The sequence below is a fragment of the Malaclemys terrapin genome, chromosome 12, assembly GCF_027887155.1.
Source record: "Malaclemys terrapin pileata isolate rMalTer1 chromosome 12, rMalTer1.hap1, whole genome shotgun sequence".
Taxonomy (NCBI): domain Eukaryota; kingdom Metazoa; phylum Chordata; order Testudines; family Emydidae; genus Malaclemys; species Malaclemys terrapin.
The window spans coordinates 48,233,438-48,255,333 of NC_071516.1; the positions used below are offsets into that span (position 1 = coordinate 48,233,438).

General features: G+C 52.7%; 1 gene segment (V, D, J or C); it reads left to right on the plus strand.

Moving 5' to 3' along the window:
- The first annotated feature begins 7,885 nt into the window (after positions 1 to 7,885).
- LOC128846208 (immunoglobulin heavy variable 4-61-like) lies at positions 7,886 to 8,522 on the plus strand. The segment is given in 2 exon segments: positions 7,886 to 7,966; positions 8,194 to 8,522. Coding segments are annotated over 2 exon segments (375 nt in total).
- The last annotated feature ends 13,374 nt before the right edge of the window (positions 8,523 to 21,896 follow it).

Here is a 21,896-nt window from a genome sequence, read left to right on the forward strand (position 1 = left end):
GGAAACTTCCACTCTTCACTCATACACCTTTTCCCAACAATGAACACATACACATTGCCATTATACAGTACATTAGTCAATGTATGCCATGTACACCCTTCCAGTAAAATAACTTTATTACAGAGCTTTGGAGCAACAAGCCAGGACAAGCACACCCACTTTTGAGGAGTCCACTCAGTACAACCTCAGGTGTCCAATAGCTTTACTCCCTCCCCAGCCCTCTGGCTAGAAATCTGAAGTAGCCAGAAGGATCCCATGGGCAATATGGGGAGTGGGTTAACCTTCCATGTCCTTGCTTCCAAAGACTGTTGGTATGCAAATTTTAACAACAATTTTTTTCAATTAAAAAAATCTGGCCAATGAAGTTTCTTTTTCTTACTTAAGCAAATGTATTAGATTTTAGTATATCACATTTTCCTGATTTATCCAAACACTTTGTATTCCAAGTTGAATAAAACAAGTATCTGCTTTTTGATTTAACCCTTCTATTTAATTTTGAACTAGACTGTCTTATATGAAAATATTAAACCCAACAATTCTGGCCACAAGACAAACCCCACAAGACAGGACATAGAACACAAAAATAATTCCTATTGTACCAGTAAATGCATGGTACATTGAATGCTGTTCAGCTGGAATCCGTTTTCTCTGATGATCTGAAAGACAAAAGAACAGAGGTCTACCCCTTCTGGGTAGTCAGTCATTGCTTAAAATATTTCTTTTATATACACATACTCTTGTTGATTTTAGACAAAACAGAGGAATTACCCCATATTTCCTTGTATTTGTTTCATAGGCAGCCCAGGTTTCAGTGGCTTCTACCTTATTAGTTAAAAAATTGCATTAATACAGATGCTTTCTGGCTTGCTTCCAGATTCAAAGCTATCCACAGCTTAAAGATTCTTACTTAAAAAGAGACACAATTAACTTTCCCAGACTTTTGATTGCCTTTTACTTCTAACTCCTGCTTTCAAACACCCAGTGATCTGAAAGAGACAACACAACCTATATTGGTAGGTTTGCATTTCTTTTACCTCTGCTACAATATACACTGCACATGTTCTGGGGAAAATGCACCTCCTCTCCACAATTCAATTTCCACAACACTAGCCACATCAATTTCTACACAAAGTGTAACTATTTCTTTTTTTTTTTTTTGAACACCGGATAAAGGCCATTTACTTAACATATAATTCAAAGGGCTATCCTTAGAGGAAGAACAGGAGTACTTGTGGCACCTTAGAGACTAACAAATTTATTAGAGCATAAGCTTTCGTGGACTACAGCCCACTTCTTCGGATGCATATATCTTCTTTTTGCGGATACAGACTAACACGGCTGTTACTCTGAAACTTATCCTTAGAGGGTTTTACCAGAGACCCACCCATCTGCCTGCTGACACTCTAACAGAGAATTACACAGAGAACAGAGGGAATTATGGCCTAATAGGATCCTATTACAGGAATTTCTACTAATACTGACCGCTACAGGGGACGGGACAGAAGGATTCCAATTCAACCTCAGAGCTTCACTGCATGCGATGGCTTCCACTCTGAGGAATTACAAATGAGAGGCTCAGTTCCGTCCACACACCTAACACCTAAATGTATAAGACAGAAATTCATTAACCGAAGTCGCCAGTAACTGTCACTAAAATATCGGGTCCACCTAGCTGAGAGCCAAGAACAGCCAGACAGGGATAAGGAAGAGTTGCTTTATTCAGCAGAAGAAAGGAGAGCCTTGCACCTTGGTACAAAGACTCTGTCTTACACACATTTTACCATTTCAATTATTATCCAGGGGATTTGAAATCCCCCATGCTTATAATTACTTACTCCTTTCCTTCCACTATGCCCTCAAAGTTTCCAACCTGTTTTCCAATCTCTCTATCTGTTACCTGTCCGCTTGGGCCCGATCCTGCTTTTCTCGCTGAACCATCCCTTCCATAGGCACCAGCTTTTTCACTACCAATTTAGATAGGAGGGTGGGCTTCTCAACTAGCCCCCACCCTTCCTGGTCTCTTCTCTTAAACATTCTTACTCACAAGGCTACCCGAGTCCTCCCTCGTGAGGCTTGCCACTTGGGCAAAACACATGGCTCGCTGGCATTTAACTATTCAATTTTCTCTTGTGGCAAACACACTGCTGTTACAGCATATACTGAGCACAAATGATTAAATTTTGACAAGTCCCTGAAGGACCGGTACTTGCTTAGCCAGTGCTTCCTTTTCTGCCTGGAAGTCCTGTCTCAAGGCTTGCAACTTGCCCTGGGCGTAGGTTTGAGTTGCTGCCTGGTTCATGATCTATGCTCTTAATTGCTCAATTCTAGTTATCAAGTACACAACTCTTCCCTTTTCTCCAACTTCTCTATTGCCCAGTCCTGCTACGACTGGGGTAGATCCACCTGACACCCTTCCCGGTCAGCCGGGGTGGAAAGAGGAATGCTAAACCCCTCTCCGGTTCTCAGACTTACTGCGGCTGAGAGTAGGCACACTTTCATACTCACACACGTACGTCCAGACTGGCCACGTCTGTGTATAACATTCAGAGAAGGTGCTGTGCAATCTCCAACTTGCTTCCTCTCTTGGGAGGGCAGTTCTTTTACACCCTGAGGTCTCCTGGGGCGTCTTTTCAGTGATTCCAGTCCAGGCCGGCTGCCTGTGGCTTCTTCAGCGTCCCCAAACCACACCAGCTCCAGGGTCGCAAAGGCAGACTGTTTGATCTCACTGACAGTTAAGCTTTGCAAATGTAATTTCAGTCCTGTAACTTGTATTGCCTTTGGTTTGACTCTGTCTATATTTTTTTCACAGTCAGCTGGGGCCGAAAGCAGTTTTTCTTTGTATTTAGCCTGGTCTGCATTGATTGTTGACCTTGAACGCAGATTAACTTTCTCTTTATCTCTGGACCAAGCTAAATTTCAAATTAACCCGTTCCTTTCCTCAATAGAAAAATTGCTCCCATTGTGTGTCAGAGGCTTTTTGGTGATTAAAAGCTCCTCTGAGATGTATGATCTTATCTAGATTGAAGGTACCTTCTACTGGGCATTGTTTAGATGAATTTTCATGTGTGTAATGAATCCAATTCTCTAAATACCTGCAGGTTTTAGGACTGTCACACATTCCTTGCTTCTATAAATCTCGCGTTATCAGGGTTATCAGGGTTACAGCTAGCTTGACTCTTGCTAACAAAGCCTGAGTCCTGCTAACGAAGCCTGACTCTTGCTAAGAACCGTCATGCATTGCAGTTCCCTTCTGTCAGTTCTTTTCTCTGCTTCCACAGGACCATAATGTACATACATGAAATAAGCTGGGGTACCCTTAGTGGGTGAGAGGGAATCCTTAGACTGTCCCCCACCCATTTTCCAATCACACACACAGGGAGGAGGATGCCCTGTCCACGCTAGCGGCACATAAACTAAGGATCTCTCCCTACAGGGTACTCACACAGGAGAGACTAACGAGGATGGCCACAACCCTCCTACACCTCCCTTCAGCAAAGAGTGTCGGCTAGTCTGAGAGAGACGGCGCCGCTTACTCTCGTTGTATCCAGTGAGATGATCAGACTGTCAGTGGCTCACACAGAGAGGAAAAGGGGAGGGAAGATGGGTTCACACACTCCTAGACCCAGGTAGCCTCCTCGCCGGACGATGCCAAGCCGAATCAGCCCACCGTGGGTTGGATCTCCTAAAAGATCCTCTAGTTACCGGGCTTGTGTTAGAGTAGTTCTGGTCACGAGCCAAAAGACTTCTCAGAGTACTCTGGGCGTCTTCCGGTAACACTCAATTCACACTGGTGTACACCCCCCCCCAAGGCCTCTATTTCCAGGTACTATTCCCAAGTACCATGATGCATCTACACTATGAGGCTGTAACAACCCTTCTTGAGGCGGTAAAAACCCCTCAGCACCGTTGCATACCCATGCATCTCTCATATGCATATATGGGGGCGGCCAAACTAACAGGTCCCCAGAACCGCATACAACAACCTTATTGGGGGCGGCAAAACACTTCCCCAGAACCACTCTGCATCTGACCTTCCTGCACAGTCTATAAGTTCGGATGGCGTGAGCCCAACAGGGACAGACGGCCCCACGGACAGTCCTCCTCCGACACCCCAATAGAGATTTCAAAAGGTCTCCTACCTCTATTGTGGTGCCATGGGATTCGAAGGGGAATGATCCATAGCAGCTGCCGGTGCCTCTGCGGGCATTGCCATCCCAGACAAGCCCCCAAATTGTCGGAGAATAACAGAGTTCTCATTTTTTGTTTGGGTACAGCAAGTCAGATACTTTATTTAGCTCTCTATCAATTGCGTAGAGGGAGAGAGCTAAACAGGTCTCTCAACAGGTAAACAATGACAGCAAGCATTTATACCTTTTGTTACAGACAATAATGAGCAACAGCTGCGTTTTGTTTATACAAAGGTCATTCTGATATCTTGTTTTGCTCACTAATGTAGACGCTTAGTCTACATTCCATATTATCTACACAAGGTCGCAACAACTTCTCACACAGTTCTTTCCCACTCGCCTCACACATTCCTCGCTTCTACAAATCTCGCATTATTAAGGTTACAGTTAGCCTGACTCTTGCTAACAAACTGTCATGCATTGTATCCCCTTCCTGTCAGTTCTTTCTCTGCTTCCACACTCTGCTTGGGACTGTTTTCCTGTCATCTAATAAACTTTCTGTTTTACTGGCTGGCTAAGAGTCACGGTGAATTGCAGGCAAAGGGGTGCAGGGTCCTGACTCCCCCACAGTCTGTGACACACCTCTAGAGACATTTTTAAATATTGGTGTTACATTAACTATCTTCCAGTCGTTGGGTACAGAAGCCGATTTAAAGGAGAGGTTACAAACCCTAGTTAATATTTCCGATATTTCACATTTGAGTTCTTTCAGAACTCTTGGGTGAATGCCATCTGGTCCCGGTGACTTGTTACTGTTAAGTTTATCAATTAATTCCAAAACCTCCTCTCGTGACACTTCAGTCTGTGACAGTTCCTCAGATTTGTCACCTACAAAAGCCAGCTCAGGTTTGGGACTCTCCCTAACATCCTCAGCCGTGAAGACTGAAGCAAAGATTCCATTTAGTTTCTCTGCAATGACTTTATCCTCTTTAAGCGCTCCTTTTGTATCTCTATCATCGAGAGGTCCCACTGGTTGTTTAGCAGGCTTCCTGCTTCTGATGTACTTAAAAAAACATTTTGTTATTACCTTTGAGTTTTTGGCTAGCCGTTCTTCAAACTCCTCTTTGGCTTTTCTTATTACATTCTTGCACTTAATTTGGCAGCGTTTATGCTCCTTTCTATTTACCTTGCTAGGATTTGACTTCCACTTTTTAAAGGAAGTCTTTCTATCTCTCACTGCTTCTTTTACATGGTTGTTAAGCCACGGTGGCTCTTTTTTAGTTTTTTTACCATGTTTCTTAATTTGGGGAATACATTGAAGTTTGGCCTCTATTATGGTGTCTTTAAAAAGCGCCCATGCAGCTTGCAGGGATTTTACTTTAGTCACTGTACATTTTAATTTCTGTTTAACTAACCTCCTCATTTTTGCATAGTTCCCCCTTTTGAAATTAAATGCCACAGTGTTGGGCTGTTGAGATGTTCTTCCCACCACAGGAATGTTGAATGCTATTGTATTATGGTCACTATTTCCAAGCGGTCCTGCTATAGTTACCTCTTGGACCAGCTCCTGCTCTCCACTCAGGACTAAATCTAGAGTTGCCTCTCCCCTTGTGGGTTCCCGTACCAGCTGACCAAGATGCAGTCATTTAAAGTATCGAGAAATTTTGTCTCTGCATTTCGTCCTGAGGTGACATGTTCCCAGTCAATATGGGGAATACATTAGCCCCTCACAGTCTGTAATGTAGTTGCTTTCACAACTCCTCCGTGAGACAGGGAAATGCTGCTGTCCCCTTCTTAGAGATGAGGAGCTATCAAGAACAATTATATAAAATTTTTGCTGTTAAAGTTTGAGAATGTGCCAAAGATGGCGATGAAGAGGAGAATGAAGACGACGATGATGAAGATGATAATAATGATTCACAGGGAATTAGAGGCACTGGGCTGTCATTAGCAGGACTGCAGCTCCCTTTCTCTCTCTTATGCTACAATCCCTCACTCCCCCTTCCTCTGTTTCTCCTTTTTGATAAAGCCCCTTTCCGGAGCCAGTCAGGACAGGTTCCCATTGTGCTGGACTCCACACAAACACATGGGACCTGATCTGATATCAATTGAAGCCACTTAAACATCCCCTTGGGTTTCAATGGCATTTGGGTCAGAGCGCTACACACATTCTCCCGGAATCGGAGGGCAAGAAATGAGATCACTTAGGGAAGGAGTTTGTGTGTCTTATAAGGAGAGGATACGCAAACCAGGGTAAGAGTTTCCTGTTTAAATCTGTGCCTCTCTCTGCCCAGCCTGCACCCGGAGAGACAGTCCTCAGCCCCCGTGTCTGTGCAGTGACCAGCCAGTCCCCTGAGACCTTTCCCCTCCAGCACCCGGAAAAATGAGGCTTTGACTCCATGTAGTGTTCCTTGCAGTGGCTTTGGAAGGTATTTTCTCCCCTCACACCCATTGGCAGAGGACGGGGGAAGGTAACTGTCTATTATTGCTCTGAATATTAATGCGATGTATAATAACTTTCTATTCCCAGGTGTCCGGTCCTAGGTGCAGCTGGTGGAGTCCGGAGGGGATGTGAAAAAGCCCGGAGACTCTCTCCGCCTCTCCTGCAAAGCCTCCGGGTTCACCTTCAGCAGCTACACTATGAGCTGGGTCCGACAGGCTCCCAGGAAGGGGCTGGAGTGGGTCTCATGCATTTATTCTGATGGGAGCCAACAGTATTATGCAGACTTAGTGAAAGTCCAATTCACCATCTCCAGAGACAACCCCAACAACCTGCTGTATCTGCAAATGAGCGGCCTGAAGCCCGAGGACACCGCCCGGTATCACTGTGCGGGACACACACTGAGGGGAAGCCGGGCTGAGCTCAGACAAAAACCTGCCCTCGCTGGCTAAGCACAAACTCTCCACTGGGGGGCGCTGGAGTTCTACAGCTCGCAGCGGAGAGACACTGAGCGAGAAAACTCCTGTCTTCAGCTGCCTGTCTGTGACTCTCACACACACAGATGCAGACACAGACTAACCGCACTGGTTTTTGTTTGTTTGTTTGTTGTAGTGCTTATATTCTCAGACGATTACTATCTTCTGAAGGCAGCAAATATAACTCCAGTAACTCATGTGATCGAAAGCACATTGATATCAGCCGAAAGACTCCCATTTCACTCACCTGATTTGAATCAAGCCCTTATTAACTGGAAATGGATCTAGGACTGTACAGTAAATATAGTGCTTTTGCCAACAGAATAATTAATCTCTATCGAACAGGAATAGGATTTCAGAGATGCTGTAAGGGAACTAAGGGCCCAAATCCTACTGAATTTTGTTAGCATTTAAGTGCCTAATTCCCTTGGGCTCTTTTGAAATCCCAACGAAAACCACAAGAAAAGAGGTATAATTTCCCTTCTCCAAATATTCCTTCATTCCTAAGAAGGTGCTGTCCTGCACTTATATTTCTCTGAGAAGCTCAAAGACCCCTAGGAGTGTTAAATGACCAAATCCTATTTATTTACATTTAATTTGGGCGTCCAAATACCTTAGGCGGTTTCACACTTTGCTGAGCTGAATTCACTGTGTCAGGGGAACATGCGTCCCACGGCGAGATCCCCGTGTGTAGACAAAAATCAAACTCTGTCATCTCTTATATTCATGTTGTGAAACAGGCATGCAAATCCCTGCCCCCGCCCCCCCACGGGTTCCTGTTTAAATACAAACCCTGGATTGGAAGAGCCCCAGTCTCTCCCCAGACACAGAACTGCCCGGGCCTGGCTGCTGGGGACAGTTTGCATCTTCATTTAAAATGAACCTGCTACTGATTTTCCTGTTCATGCTGGAGGCCCCTTCAGGTACGTGTCTATCGGGGGTCAGGAGGGTTCATTGCTGCAGTGACTGCAGAAGATCAGCCATTCAAGGCAGCCTAAGGGAATGAAGTGCCCGGATCCTAATGTAATTCAGTGGCATTTGGGTGTCTCGCTAGCTTAGGCGCGGTCTCAGGATGTTTAATTTTCACATGTTCCCCACTCCCAGGGGTTAGGAGCCTGGCTCATGGTTTCATTCTGTGTTTCCTTCCCAGGTGTCCTCTCCCAAGTGCAGCTGAAGGAAACGGGCCCAGGAGCGGTGAAACCCGGGGAGTCCCTGACACTCACTTGTACCATCTCTGGAGACTCAGTTTCTAGCACCAGCGTCACCTGGACCTGGGTCCGGCAGCCCGCGGGGAAAGGGCTGGAATGGGTAGGGCGCATTTACTACAGACCGAGCCAGTGGTACACTAACTACGCCAGCTCTCTGCAGAGTCGAACGACCATCACACAAGACACTTCCAAGAACCAGTTCTCCCTGCAGCTCCGCTCGCTGACAGCTGCAGACACGGCCATGTATTACTGTGCCAGAGAGACACAGTGACACAGCAAAGCAGGGACTGGTACAAAAAGGGGAAGCATATTCTGACCAGTGCAGGGAGACAATCAGAATGGAAAGAGCTGTTATTCCCATCATTGAAATGCATGTAAGTGAAAGAAAATGGAAGGGGAGGCGGGTAAGGAATTTGAGGGAATTTTCTACATATCTGTGGACCAAAGTGATGTAACAAAGAGGAGGATCATGAGCTTTAGTGACAAGCCTCAACCCCCTGGTCGCAATATTTCTAAAATCGCTACTGGTTCTAGTCCAGCAAAATTCAATCTTACAGACATTCCAAGGGGTTGAGAGAGAAACTAACTAGCAAACCCCGTCCTTCCACACTGCTCGGGAAAGAGAAATAGAGAAAGAGACAGAAAACGACTGACTGAAGAAATGATGTTGATCTGTGAAGTTTTGAGAAGCACCTACGTTAATCAGGAGCCGCTCTGAACCAGGCAGTTACCTGCCTGAAGGATCTGGTCCTGGAGGGGTCTGCCCGGGAGAACAGGGCCCGGGGGGCTTATTCAGCCTGGGTCACCGCCATTGGGGTGAAAGCCCAGGGCGGGGTGGGACCATATGATGATTGGGACGGGGATATCTGGTGTGATCCAGATCCCCTGGATCCAGGCCCCGGGTGGCCGGACCCCAGACACCGTGTTGTGGTGGTCCAAAACTATGGGCCTGTGCCCCCAGGGGCGGGGCAGCCCCAAGTACTGGACACACTATGGCAGAGACTGAGATGACTCCCACACAAGCAATAGAGTTAGCAAAAACCCTGGGTGGCCCCTCGCGCTCCGGGTTCAGCGGGTGGGCCTGGGACATGGTGACCCTGTGTTTGGATCAGGGACTGAACCCAGCTGAGACCCGACGGGTGTTAAAAGCCACGTCCGGGTTGGGAGGAGATTTAGCAGGGGCGGCTCGGCAGCAAACTGGTCATGCCGCACCCAATAGTATCTTTGATATGTTGGCGGGGATGACGCCTGCCGTGGGGCCGTGCGCGTTGTTGGCAGAGTTTGTCTCGGTGGCTGCTGTGCCTGGGGAAGACCCCGTCCGGTTCATGGAGAGAATGGTTCACCTGGCATGTTTGTGTGGCCGGGGTGTGGCTGCCATAGAGGGAGGGCAGGTTCCCCCGACCATAGCTCAAATAGTCCTGCCTCCGGAGGAATTGAGGCTGGTCGCCCAGGGTCTCCCAGTCCACGTACAGCAGGCGATCGGGAGGTGGAGACCCGGGGAACCCGCGGATGTGGAAGCCCAGCTGGACGCAGTCAGGCAGGCTGCTCTCAGCGCCCCGACGGTGCCACAACCACCAATGGGCAAGGCTTCTAAGGGGCGGCAGTAGATCACAGAAACCTCAGCAGACCAGACTCTCGGTCTGGAAACCGGAGGGGGCAGTCCTGCCTGCGGAATAACCTCTGGTGGGTTTTGCTGGAACAGGAGGAGGAACAGGGGGAGGGAAACCCACTGGGGAGCTGATGCTCCGGTGCGTGCAGTTGGGGATACCCCTTCCTGCAGGGGAGCAGAGTGGTGTCCCGGCCCCATCAGGAGCAGCACCAGCCGGCTTGGATCGGCCAGTTCAAGTCCCCTGGGGGAGCCCACAGGAGGACAGATGCCCAGAGGACAGGTGGCGATGGGTAGCCACCTTGTCCCCCAATCAGAAGGGCGTCTAGTAGTCCAAATGAGGGTAGGAATGACACGGACCCCCTGCGTGGCACTGGTGGAAACTGGTGCAGCAGTTTTATTTTTACCCTCCCCCCCCCCAAATGTGTGCAAGTTCGGTCAGTTGTGCTGGCTGCTTATGGGGACCAGGAGGGGAGAGGAAACTTGTTGTCAGCACCTAGGTGGGAGTTGGCAGATTTGGTGGCTAACCTCCCCTGGGTTCATTGGCGGATGGCAGGCAAAGTTATCCTGGGGATTGATCAGCCCAGAGAGCTCCGTTTGGTGGTAGATTGTGCCAGTCGCTGCGTGTGGCAGGTCCCCGCTGTGGGTTGGGGGGAAGATCTACAAGGAAGGGTCTCTGGGGTGCTAACCCGCTCTATGTTGGGGGTGGCAGCTGTGGAGGTACCAGAGACAGATGAATGGGAAAAGCAGATTCCCGGGGTCGGGGCTCAGGATAAATCCGATTGTGGTCTCTGGAAGGGGGGGCCCATTGTCGTTCAGGGTCCCCCGGTGCCGCCCCAGGAACAAGACAAGTATCTTCCTGAGGCAGAGCACGCTGTGGGTGAGACATTGGACGCCCTGATAGCCCAGGGAGTGGTTCGTTCAACTCCCTCTCCTTTCAACTCCCCCACCTGGCCGGTCCGCAAGGCAGACGGGAAGACCTGGCGACTAACTATAGACTACGGCCGGATCAATGCTTGCACCCCACAGCGGGCTCCAGTGGTGGCAGACATGACCGCATTGATGGAAAGTATTCCGCCCGAGGCAAAGTGGTTTTCAGTGATTGATCTAGCAAACTGCTTCTTCGCCATCATGTGCCAGCAATGCCCCGCTGCATGTACATTGGCCAAACCGGACAGTCTCTACACAAAAGAATAAATGGACACAAATCAGACATCAAGAATTGTAACATTCAAAAACCAGTAGGAGAACACTGCAGTCTCCCCAGACACTCAATAGCAGACTTAAAAGTCACCATTCTTCAACCAGAAAAACCTTCAAAAACAGACTTCAGCGAGAAACTGCAGAACTGGAATTAATCTGCAGGATTGACACCATCAAATTAGGCCTGAGTAAAGACGGGGAGTGGCCGGGTCACTACAAAAAATAATTTCCCCTCTGTTGATACTCACACCTTCTCATCAACTGTTGGGGATGGGCCACTTCCACCCTGATTGAAGAACAGGAGTACTTGTGGCACCTTAGAGACTAACCACAAGTACTCCTGTTCTTCTTTTTGCGGATACAGACTAACACGGCTGTTACTCTGAACCCTGATTGAATTGGCCTCTTTAGCACTGACCCCTCCCCCACTTGGTAAGGCAACTCCCGTCTTTTCATGTGCTGTATATTTATAGCTGCCTACTGTATTTTCCACTCCATGCATCTGATGAAGTGGGTTTTAGCCCACGAAAGCTTGTGCCCAATAAATGTGTTAGTCTCTAAGGTGCCACAAGGACCCCTCCTTGTTTTTACTGATACAGACTAACACGGCTACCCCTCTGAAACCGCTCCTCAGCATTTCCTAGGGCAGAGGTGGGGAAACCACGGCCTGCGGGATAGTCCTGCCCGGCCCTTGAGCTCCCAGCTGGCCCAGGGTGGCTAGCCCCCCGCTCTCCCCGTCACCCGCAGCCTCAGCTCGCTGTGCCACCAGCGCTCTGGGCAGTGGGGCTGCGAGCTCCTGCCAGGCAGGGCAGCTGCGAGAGCCGCCGGCCTGCTCCGGTGCTCTAGACAGTGTGGCGGCATGGCTGGCTCTGGCTGGGCGGTGCGGCTGCCAGTCCTGGTACTCTGAGTGGCATGGTTAGGGGGTATGGGGGTTGGATAAGGGGCAGGAGATTCCGGGGGGTAGTCAGGGGACAGGAAGCAGGGGGCGTTGGATAGGCATGGGAGTCCCGGGAGGGGGCTGTCAGGGGGAGCGGGTGTGGATAGGGGTCAGGGCAGTCAGGGGACAGGGAGCAGGGGGCGTTGGATAGGGAGTGGAGTCCTTGGGGGGCAGTTAGGGGTGGGGGACAAGGAGCAGGAGGGGTTGGATGGGTCGGGGGTTCTGAGGGGAGAGTCAGGGGGCGGGAAGTGGGTGGGGGCAGGGGGGGCTGTGGCAAGGCTGTTGGGGGAGGCACAGCCTTCCCTACCCGGCCCTCCATACAGTTTCGGAACCCTGAGGTGAGCCTCGGGCCAAAAAGTTTGCCCACCCCTGTCCTAGGGGGTAGATGAGGCAGCTCCCCGCTCACTGCGCTGGTTTTTGCAGACCCCATCATCAAGCACCTAACTCATCTCTACACCTGCATCCCTACCTCTAGGGCAGCCCCACCTGCCCAGATGGGGAGTTGCAGGGGACGGCTCCTCTCACACCCCTCTCCTGGCCCCTTCTCAGCCGCAAGGGCCAGTCCCAGCCAGTGTCTTCTCCAGGTTCTCCCACTGGGCCTCCTGGTCTCAGCCCATCACACAATAGTTCAGTCCCCTCCCAAGGGCAGCTCTGAACCAAGGTCCTTCCCCATTTCAGGGGCTAGACTTCAGTTCCCCTCCTCCCTTGTGAGGGTACTGGGCCCCGGGTTTCTCCCTCTGGGAGTCCATGGGCCACTTCAACCAGCCTCCCACCCCTCCTGGGCTCTTGGGTCCCCAGGCCTGATCCTGTGGGGTGCGGGGGCAAAGGGGGCAATTGTCCCAGGGCTATGGTTACCATATTTGAATTTAGAAAAAAGAGGACACTCTGGGGGAGGGAGTAGCCCCACCCTCTAGCCACTCCCTCCCACTTCCCGCTCCCTGACTGCCCCCCACAGAACCCCCAACCCATCCAACCCCCCCTGCTCCTTTTCCCCTGATCGCCCCCTCCCGGGACCCCTTCCCCTAACCACCCCCCAGGACCCCTATCTAAGCCTCCCTTATCTTTGTCCTCGACTGCCCCCTCCTGAGACCCCCCACCCTAACTGCCCCCCTAGGACCCCACTTCCTACCTGTCCCCTGACTGTTCTGACTCCTATCCACACCCCTGTCCCCGCCAGATCCCTGGGACTCCCACACCTATCCAACCGCTGCCTGTCCCCTGACTGCCCCCCCGAACCCCAAACCCATCTCACGCTCCCTGTCCCCTGACTGCCCCAATCCCTCTCTACACCCCTGCTCCCTGACAGACCCCCAGAACCACCACCCCATCCAACCCTCCCCCTGCTCCCTGTCTCCTGACTGCCCCAATCCCTCTCCACACCTCTGCCCCCTGACAAGCCCCCCCCCCAGAACCCCTGACCCACCCAACCCCCCGCTCCCTGTCCCTTGACTCACTGCGCTCCCTGCCCTGCCCCAACCCCAGCTCACCTCCGCTCCGCTTCTGCCTGCTGCCTTGAGCGCACAGCTGCGCCGCTCCGCTTCTCACCCCCTCCCTCCCAGGCTTGCCACCGAACAGCTGTTTGGCGGCAAGCCTGGGAGGGAGGGTTGAGAAGCAGAGCGGAGCGGCGCGGCTGTGCGCTCAAGGCAGCAGGCAGAGGCGGAGCGGAGGTGAGCTGGGGCGGGGTTCCCCTGCGCGCCCCCCCCAGGTTACCTACTGCAGGCAGCCCTCCCCGCGCCCCCCTGCCCCAGCTCACCGCCGCTTTTGGGTCTTTAAATAGCCGTCCAGGGGAAATCCGGACATTTTTAACTTTACAAATTCCGCCCGGACGGCTATTTAAAGACTGAAAAGCCGGACATGTCCAGGGGAAACCCGGACGTGTGGGTAACCCTACCCAGGGTAAAGGACCCTTTTAAATCACCCTGGCATGGGAGGCTAGCCCCCGGCTCCACCCCTTCTGCCTGCACCCTTCCCCCGCGGCCGAAGCCTGGAGACGCCCCACAGCCAGAGGAGCCAGACGCAGCCCCACCCCCGCCCGGAGGAGCCCCGGTCTGACGTTCCTGCTGAAGGGAATGAAGGGCCCCCCCACCTAATTAACGGAGCCCCTTAGGCTAGCTCGACTAATTAGGTGCCTCCTGGACCCTGGAGAGGAGGTGGAAGAAGGTGAGGTGATGGGAGAAATAGGAGATATGGGTGGGTCAGTGGGTTGAGGTGGGGGTGGGGGGTTTGGAGTGTCCCAGCCCCAGCCGGGGTGGGGAGAGCAGGCTGCAGGAGATGGAGGGGCTGGGGAGAGCAGGCTGTGGGGGTGGGGGAATTAGGCTTCGTGGGGAGGTGCCAAGATTTCTGGCGAGTTGCTGGCATTTGGGGGCATGTGGCTACCTGGGAGTGGTCGTATGGATAAAGTGGAGCAATCCAAGGTTTGAAGAAATCGATCTGTGATTGTATTTTCATTGGTGTCACTTTAAGAAGCTGCTTATGCTATTTGCTCTGTCTTAGACACTGATCCTGCAAACAGTTGTGCCTGTGGAGGGCTCCCATGCAGAGGCGTTTGCAGGATTGGGGGTTTAGTGAATCAATACCGGAGCACGTGGATAGGCCTAGCTCAGGGAATGGGCAAGCTATGGCCCGCAGGATGGATCCGGCCCATCAGGGCTTTGGATCTGGCCCACGGGATTGCCACCCCATGGTGCCGCAGGGCTAAACAGGGGAAGCGGCCGGCACCACGTCCCTGGGGCCCCTGGGGGAAGGGGGGCAGAGGGCTCTGTCCGCTGCCCTCGCCTGCAGGCACCACCCCCCGCAGCTCCCATTGGCTGGGAACGGGGAACCACAGCCAATGGGAGTTTCCGGGGAGGTACCCGCAAATGAGGGCAGCACGTGGAGCCTTCTTCCAGGAGCAGAGTGGGGACAGAGTGGGGACAGGGTGCCAGTGGCAGCCACCCCAGATCCACTCCAGGTAAATGGCACCAGACCGGAGTTTGTACCCTGCACCCCAACACCCTGCCCTTATCCCCTTCCTGCACACCGCACCCCCCACACACTCTGCCTAACCCCCTGCCCCAGCCCTACATTCATGGCCCTGCATGCAATTTCCCCACCCAGATGTGGCCCTCGGGCCAAAAAGTTTGCCCACCCCTGGAATAGAGAGAATCTTATTTAGTGGCTGGCAATGCAGAAATAGAATCCGCCTCAGTTACTATGAATAATGAGCTTTCGTCCCTTCAGCCCGCTTTGTAAACATGAACTAAGAGGAAGAAACGCCAGAGACATTGTATAACGACTGGTGGTGGAATATCCCCTCTCCCCCCAGTGTTTGCACACCAACATTTTGCCACTATTCGCACAGATGTGCAGAAGGCTGAATGGTGCTTGTGCAGCACGTTGTGGCTGCTGAACAATTCAAGACCGGGCTGTGATATATCAGGACAAGTGGGGGGAGGTAGTTAAAGGTTCAGTTTTGCTTCCTGTGTAACTTCAGGATCGTTCCTACCCACCTGGCTGTCACCTGAACACAGCTGTTTCGGACACTGCCCAAGAAATGCACCGAGCCCTTTTCGTTTGGGATTTTCGAAGGCACCCAAATGATTTAGGTACCTGCATCCCACTGCTTGGCAACGGGAATGGGACTCCTCGCTCCTTCGGCCTCCTTTGAAAATCTCAGCCTAAGTGACTGGCCCAAGAGCACAAAGTGAATCTGTAGCAGAGACAAAACTGACCCCAGGGTCCCTGATTCACAGCCCATAAAACACCCCATCGTGCTCTTTGCAGAGAACTATGAAACTCTGGAGCATCAGGAGAGGGACTGGTGGGGCCTGTGCCTGTCCCAGCTTCATGTTCTACATCCCTGGGGAGGGCTCTCATGCAATGGGCTTCGACAGGGCGAGCGGGTTGGAAACAGCAGTGGAGAGGGGTTTGGTCCAGGGGCCAAACTGACAGGAACAGGCCGTGAGGAAGCATCGCTCTCAGATTGTCTGTAGGTCCTGTCCCGAGTCTGGGGCAGGGAATCCTTCTTCCCCTTCTGTTTTCACATAGCCCCCTTCTCCAGCTCAGAGTTCTGGTCTCTTCTCTACTGTACCAGGTCACCCCCCGACCCTCACTGCGCCACGCCCCCACCCCCATCAGCCTCTCGCCCGGCCCTGCCCACTCGCTGAGTTCAGACCCTTTTATTTCCCACCCGCCCGGCTCGCCCCGAATATGCAAAGCTGCCACATCCGACTCCCTACTTAACCGCTGACTCCGGCATCTCAGCCAAAGGCCCCGCATCTGGCCCAGGGACTTACAGAGCTGCGCTCCCATCCCATCACCATGCTGGGTCTGCTGAGAATCTGCGTTTTCCTGCTTGGCCTCTCAGGTGAGTTTGTTTCTCTGTTCACCCGTCGGTTTTAGATCACTCTGCAGTTCATGGGCTGAGGGTTTTTCCCTAAAGTTCCCAAGTTATCTTGGAACGTGTATCTAGGAAAGTCAATAGTGCTCGTGCTCCCAAATAATGTGAGTGCTTTAGAAAATCCCCTCCACAACTCATCCTGTGTGGGAAGACATTGAGATCCGGGGAGTCACTAGGGCGTGTTTAGATTAATCTCTACATACACTAGAGAGAAGGAGACAGACCCGTATCTGTCAGTGTCTCTAATCTGTTGTTTTTAAACATTACTTTTAACAGCCCGCTTTGTTTCTCTCCAGGGGCCCGGGCACAGGTGGCTCTGACCCAGTCCAGCCCGGAGGTTAAGAAACCCGGGGAATCCACTAAACTCACATGTGCCGTGAGCGGCTTTGATCTCAGCAGCTATACCATGTACTGGGTCCGACAGGCTCCGGGAAAGGGGCTGGAGTGGCTGCTTTATTATTATTCATCGTCTAGCAACAGCTACTCCCCGACCATCCAGGGGCGATTCACAGCCTCCAAGGACAGCTCCAATTTCTACCTACACATGACCAGCCTGAGAGCGGAGGACACCGCCGTGTATTACTGCGCGAGGGACACAGTGAGGAGAAGCCGGTCTGAGCTCAGACACAAACCTCCCCCGGTGTTAATTTAAAAAGAAGCCCCCAGCAGGTGGCACTCCGGAGCTACACACAGCAGGGAGCCCATGGCAGCAAACACACTCAGCCGGGACAGGCTGGTCTGTCTCCTTCGTCCTCCTCTCCCTGCACCAACAGGACTGACACAATCCTTTAAACAAACGCGTGCAAAAGGGCCAGGTTGTCTCTCCTGCGGCTTGTCTTCCTTTGCCTCAATCAAACACAGGCCGGGAAAGGAAAACAGTTAAGCACTAATTAGTATGTGACATTTATTTGCTTCTCTCAGGCACCAGGGAGTAGCTGCTCCTACTGCTCCAAGTGAAGTCAATGATTAGTTTATCATTTTGCATGATGGCCCCTGGAGTCACAGTCATGGGCCAGAGCTCTATTGTGCGAGGCGCTGCACAAACAGATCAAACAGCCGGTCAGAGCCCCACGGAGCTTATGAACCGTAAGACAAGAGACAACAGATGGGCAGGGGGAGATACATGGGGGAGGGGAGACAAGGAACCAGTGAGACAATATTGATCAGCATGATCGGCAGGGACCCCTCAGCAAACCAGCCGCCCGTTGTCAATACCTTCTTATGCTCCAGGGCAGAGGAGGATTTTAGGAGCGCTTTGAAGGGAAATAATGAGCAGCGTTAACCAAATTCCCCACTCCCCCCAGCCTATCCCGCTCCCAAGGCGAGGGGCAGCCGCGGGGAAAAGCAGATGGCTACTTGTTTAAATAGTTAACAAATGGACAAAGGAGGCTTCCGTAGGAAGATGGACATTGTCACTGTGGATGAGAACAGGCACCAAACTAGTCCATTCGCCTACCTCCTCTAGCGGTAACGCCAACTGCATCAACATTGCAAGGGGCAGTTATAGAGAATCGAACCCCAGGGGAATTTCCCTCTGTACCTCTCCTGCCTGGAGTGGAGCAGGGCTGGGGAAAGGCCAAGGGAGCCGGGGAGCTCCGGCCTAGGAAAGCCCCAGGCTGCAGGCCTGGTAAGGCCTATTAGGTACTGGGTTGCAGGCAGGGCCGGTACTTCCATTTAGGCGACCTAGGCGGTCACCTAGGGCAGCAGGATTTGGGGGGCGGCAGTTCTGTGGCGGGGGGTCCTTCACTCGCTCCGGGTCTTCAGCGGAAATTCTGCGGCGGAGTGTTCTTCATCGCTCCGGGACCCGCAGCTGAAGTGCCCCGAAGACCAGGAGCGCGGAAGGACCCCCGCCTAGGGCGGCAAAAACCCTGGCACCGCTCCTGGTTGCAGGGGGCAGCCCATGGGTAGGCAGAGGCAGCAGGTCCGAACCCCTTTGCCTGTGATGAGTGGCTGACACTGCCGTCTGCCCCAGTGAACGGGGGCTAGATGGAGACTGGGCAGTAGCCAAGACTGAGGCGCAGTGGGGATAGTGGGTGGGGGTTCCCCTGGGAGGGGGAGACCCAGAGCTGTGAGGGGTAACTGCCAGGGGGCAGCACCCCAGACAACAGGGCACAGGGTCCGGGAGGGACACGGGGACCAAGCAGCAGTGGATCACTGGCCTGCAGGGGGCGCTCCGATGGCTGGCGAGCTAATTCCCAAGGATGACCAGCAGGAGGCGCTGCAGCGGTGAGTCCCGCATCCTTACACGCAGCTCGACAATAATCCGCACGAGTTACTGGATGCTCTTTCGCTAGCAGGGCTGCACTTTAAGGCGCTTGGGTTTGGGTATCCCCTCCCTCTCCGGGTTTTGCAGCTCTGATCGCTCTGCAAAAAGACCAAAGGAAAGCAGCGTCCGATCCTCAGCTGGTGTGAATTGACACTGACTTCAGCGCTGACCATTCCCACCATCTGAGGAGCTGCCCCCAAAGGTGTTTCTCAGCTACACCTAGCAAGAGTGACACGGGTTCGGGACTCTCTCCGCCACCCGCGGCCCCGATCCTGCTCTCATGAGAGAGAAGTCAGCACAGATCCTTGTCGATCCCCGCATGACACTGTGGGATTGGGTTCCTGAGCACGACTGGCTGGCCGGGGGAGTCCCAACAGGTATAAACAGCAGCCTGCCCCAGGCCGAGACGGAGTTTTCTCTCCTTTGACATCCAATGAGCTCTTCCACACGGTGACATCCCTGCTGGGGGAGCTGCGGTTGCTTCACACACGGCTTCCATAGCGGTGAACAGGGCGATTGTTTGCAGGACCAAGTGACCCGCTCTTAAAACCCCCACAGACCACATCCACCTACACAACCTGCCTTCCCTAGACTCTGCCCTGCTGGGTGGACAGGGGAGGACAAAACTCTGCCTTAGCGGGGTCCTTTTCCTCTCTCCCCTGATCGAGCACCCGCGGCGAGGACATGGCTGCGAAGTGCAACAGGCCAGTGGATGCTGATGTGCTGAGGGAAACCACGGGCCAATTCCTGAGCTTGGACCCCCCCCCATGAGCAGGAAGGTGCCAGCTCTGGGGGAACATTGTCAGCAAGGACCCTGTCCTGGTACTGAACTGATCCGGATCCCCGCCAGTCCGCTGTCGATTCCTTCCCCAGGAGTTTATAAGAATGTCTGGACAGGATCTATACATCTGTTGTGGCCCCCTCCCCACTGTCAGCTACACCCTGACACGGGGGAGCTCTCCCAGGGCTTGTGTTGTGCGGGGTCTCACCACCCGTCGTGAGCTTGGGGAAGGAGTAAGGCTGGAAATAGGATGGTGGAGTCCTCTCTCTCCAGCCCTTCCTGGGGCAAAACTCTCATTGAGTGCCCCGTGGGGGTAGGCTCCAGCCCTGTGCCTTTCCATGCAGCCCTGCAAAGCACGTGCCGCTGCAGATCTTGTATTTGTGTGGATGTGCCCGCACAGGAGAGGGAGAGGAGCCAATTGTCAGGCAACCCAGCGCCTCGCGTCTTTCCCGCGACAAGGGCAGCACCTGCCCATCTCTCCGGGGCGCTGCTTGGAAGAGGGGCTGTGTTCAGGAGGGAGCACGTGTGGGTCTCTGGTTGCAAGCCAGCACCATGGGCAGCAGCTCAGGAAAGCGCTTGGTTCTCAGACAAGCAAAGAACACGCGGGGGGAGTTAGCCTGTCCTTGACTCGCCTCGTGGTGTCCAGAGTAGCGTGGAATGAGCCCGGGATGGCGTCTGGTGTCGCCTTTGTTAGGAGTGTGTTTGAGTCTGACAGTTACGTTCACGGGAGTCTTTGCTTCTCCCAAAGCCGCCTCAGTGGAAGCATCGGGGTGCTGCAGAAATACAGAGACACAGAGAGAGGAGATTGCCTCTCCTGGAAACGTGTCCTTATGCCCTGTCCCTCTGGCCAGTCACTGTTTCTTTAGAGTCATGTCTTCTTTTGACACTGCTCTGTCAGATCAGGCACCTTTGGCTAGGGCAGCCTGCTACAGCCATACAGAGCGATTGGGGGATTGGGCTCCAGCGGTGATGGTGGGGCGGAAATGGGGCTGGGTACATCAGCCTGACCCTCTGTGTACGCTGCCTATCTGTACAGACAGGTCCCCCTAGGTTTCCCTAGGAGCGCCCGGTCTGGAATCTCTCTCTCCATCCAGACACACGAGTGTGAAATCTTCTGAACTCTGTGTTAGCCTTGCCAAGGTCCAGTCCACGTTCGCTTAGAGGACAGGGTCGATGCACGTGGGATCTAGCTGTCACGCTGAACTTCATTCTGGAGAGCCATAAACCAGCTGTTTGATCTCTCCCGTCAGGTGCCTTACTGCGTTCTTACATTATAAACCATTGCGGCTACAAGACAGCCCAGCGAAGGGACCCTGCATTGGCTGACACGTCTGTGCTAGCCCCTATGTGCTCTCCTCTTCCCAGATGTGATGGCCCCTTGCACACCCCTGAAATTCAGGATTGAGGGTTTCTGAGTGTGATGCAAACTGGTTAGATTGGAAACGGTACCGATTTCCGTTTAAACCCTACATGGATTGGAGCCCAGAGAGGCAAACCTGATTGGAGACAGTGAGGTCTGCGCTCGGAGAGGTTCTTGATTTCAGCTCCATTGGGATTTTGAGAGTGGCCCTGAAAACCCTTCCTAGCCTGAGTAATCCTTACCCCACAAATTGTTACACCAGAGCCAGTGGGGTCAGTCCCATTAGTAAGGAAGGGAAGATCTTAACGAGAACTAGACCCTGCAGAAGTTTGTCTGGTCCAGCCCTGGACTCTGTTCCCAGCACCTGAGCTCCTTCTAGCTTTCCATGCACCCAGCTTCTCTTTTCTAGTGGGCAATTGTACAATAAACCCCGTGAATCTCGAGTAAGCACACGGGCCAGTGCTCTTTTCCTTGCAACACCCGAAAGCCTCAACTCCTGGGAAGAGGATGGCCAGAATGCCGCCCCTGGAAATGTGCTGCCCCAAGCACGTGCTTGCTTTGCTGGGGCCTAGAGCTGGTCCTGCCCAGTGTCCTTGGATACTTTGGCATTTTAATGGAGGTTTTTCCTTTCATCACCTCAGTCATCACTTTCAGCATCTCCCCCTGTTGGACTGCCAGTTTTTGGACAGCTTCACTTAATCTTTCCAGTGTTAACTGTGTTTGGGGCAGGAGCTTTTCCCCAGCAGCTGCATTCACTAGGCCCCCACTTTGTGTTTGCGGGTTTGGCTTGGCCGTCTCTGCCACAGGAACTTCCTCTTCTTCCGACCACATAATGGCAGCCTGCATGAGTTCATGGAACTTCTTACTGGGCTCTTCCTTAAACCTCCTTTTCATTTCACGTCGGAGGGAGTCGTCCCGGAGCCCCAACACCAACTGCTCTTTCAGAACCGTATCTGGGTCTGGAACTCGCTGAGGGTCTCGCCGCTCCACTTTGCTTGTTCTCTCCTGGAGGTCATATGCGTATGCCCGGACAGTTTCACCAGGCTCCTGCTTTCTCTCAAAAAACTCCTTTAGTCGGGTTCCAACAGGTACCTTGTCTCCATACACTTTTAGG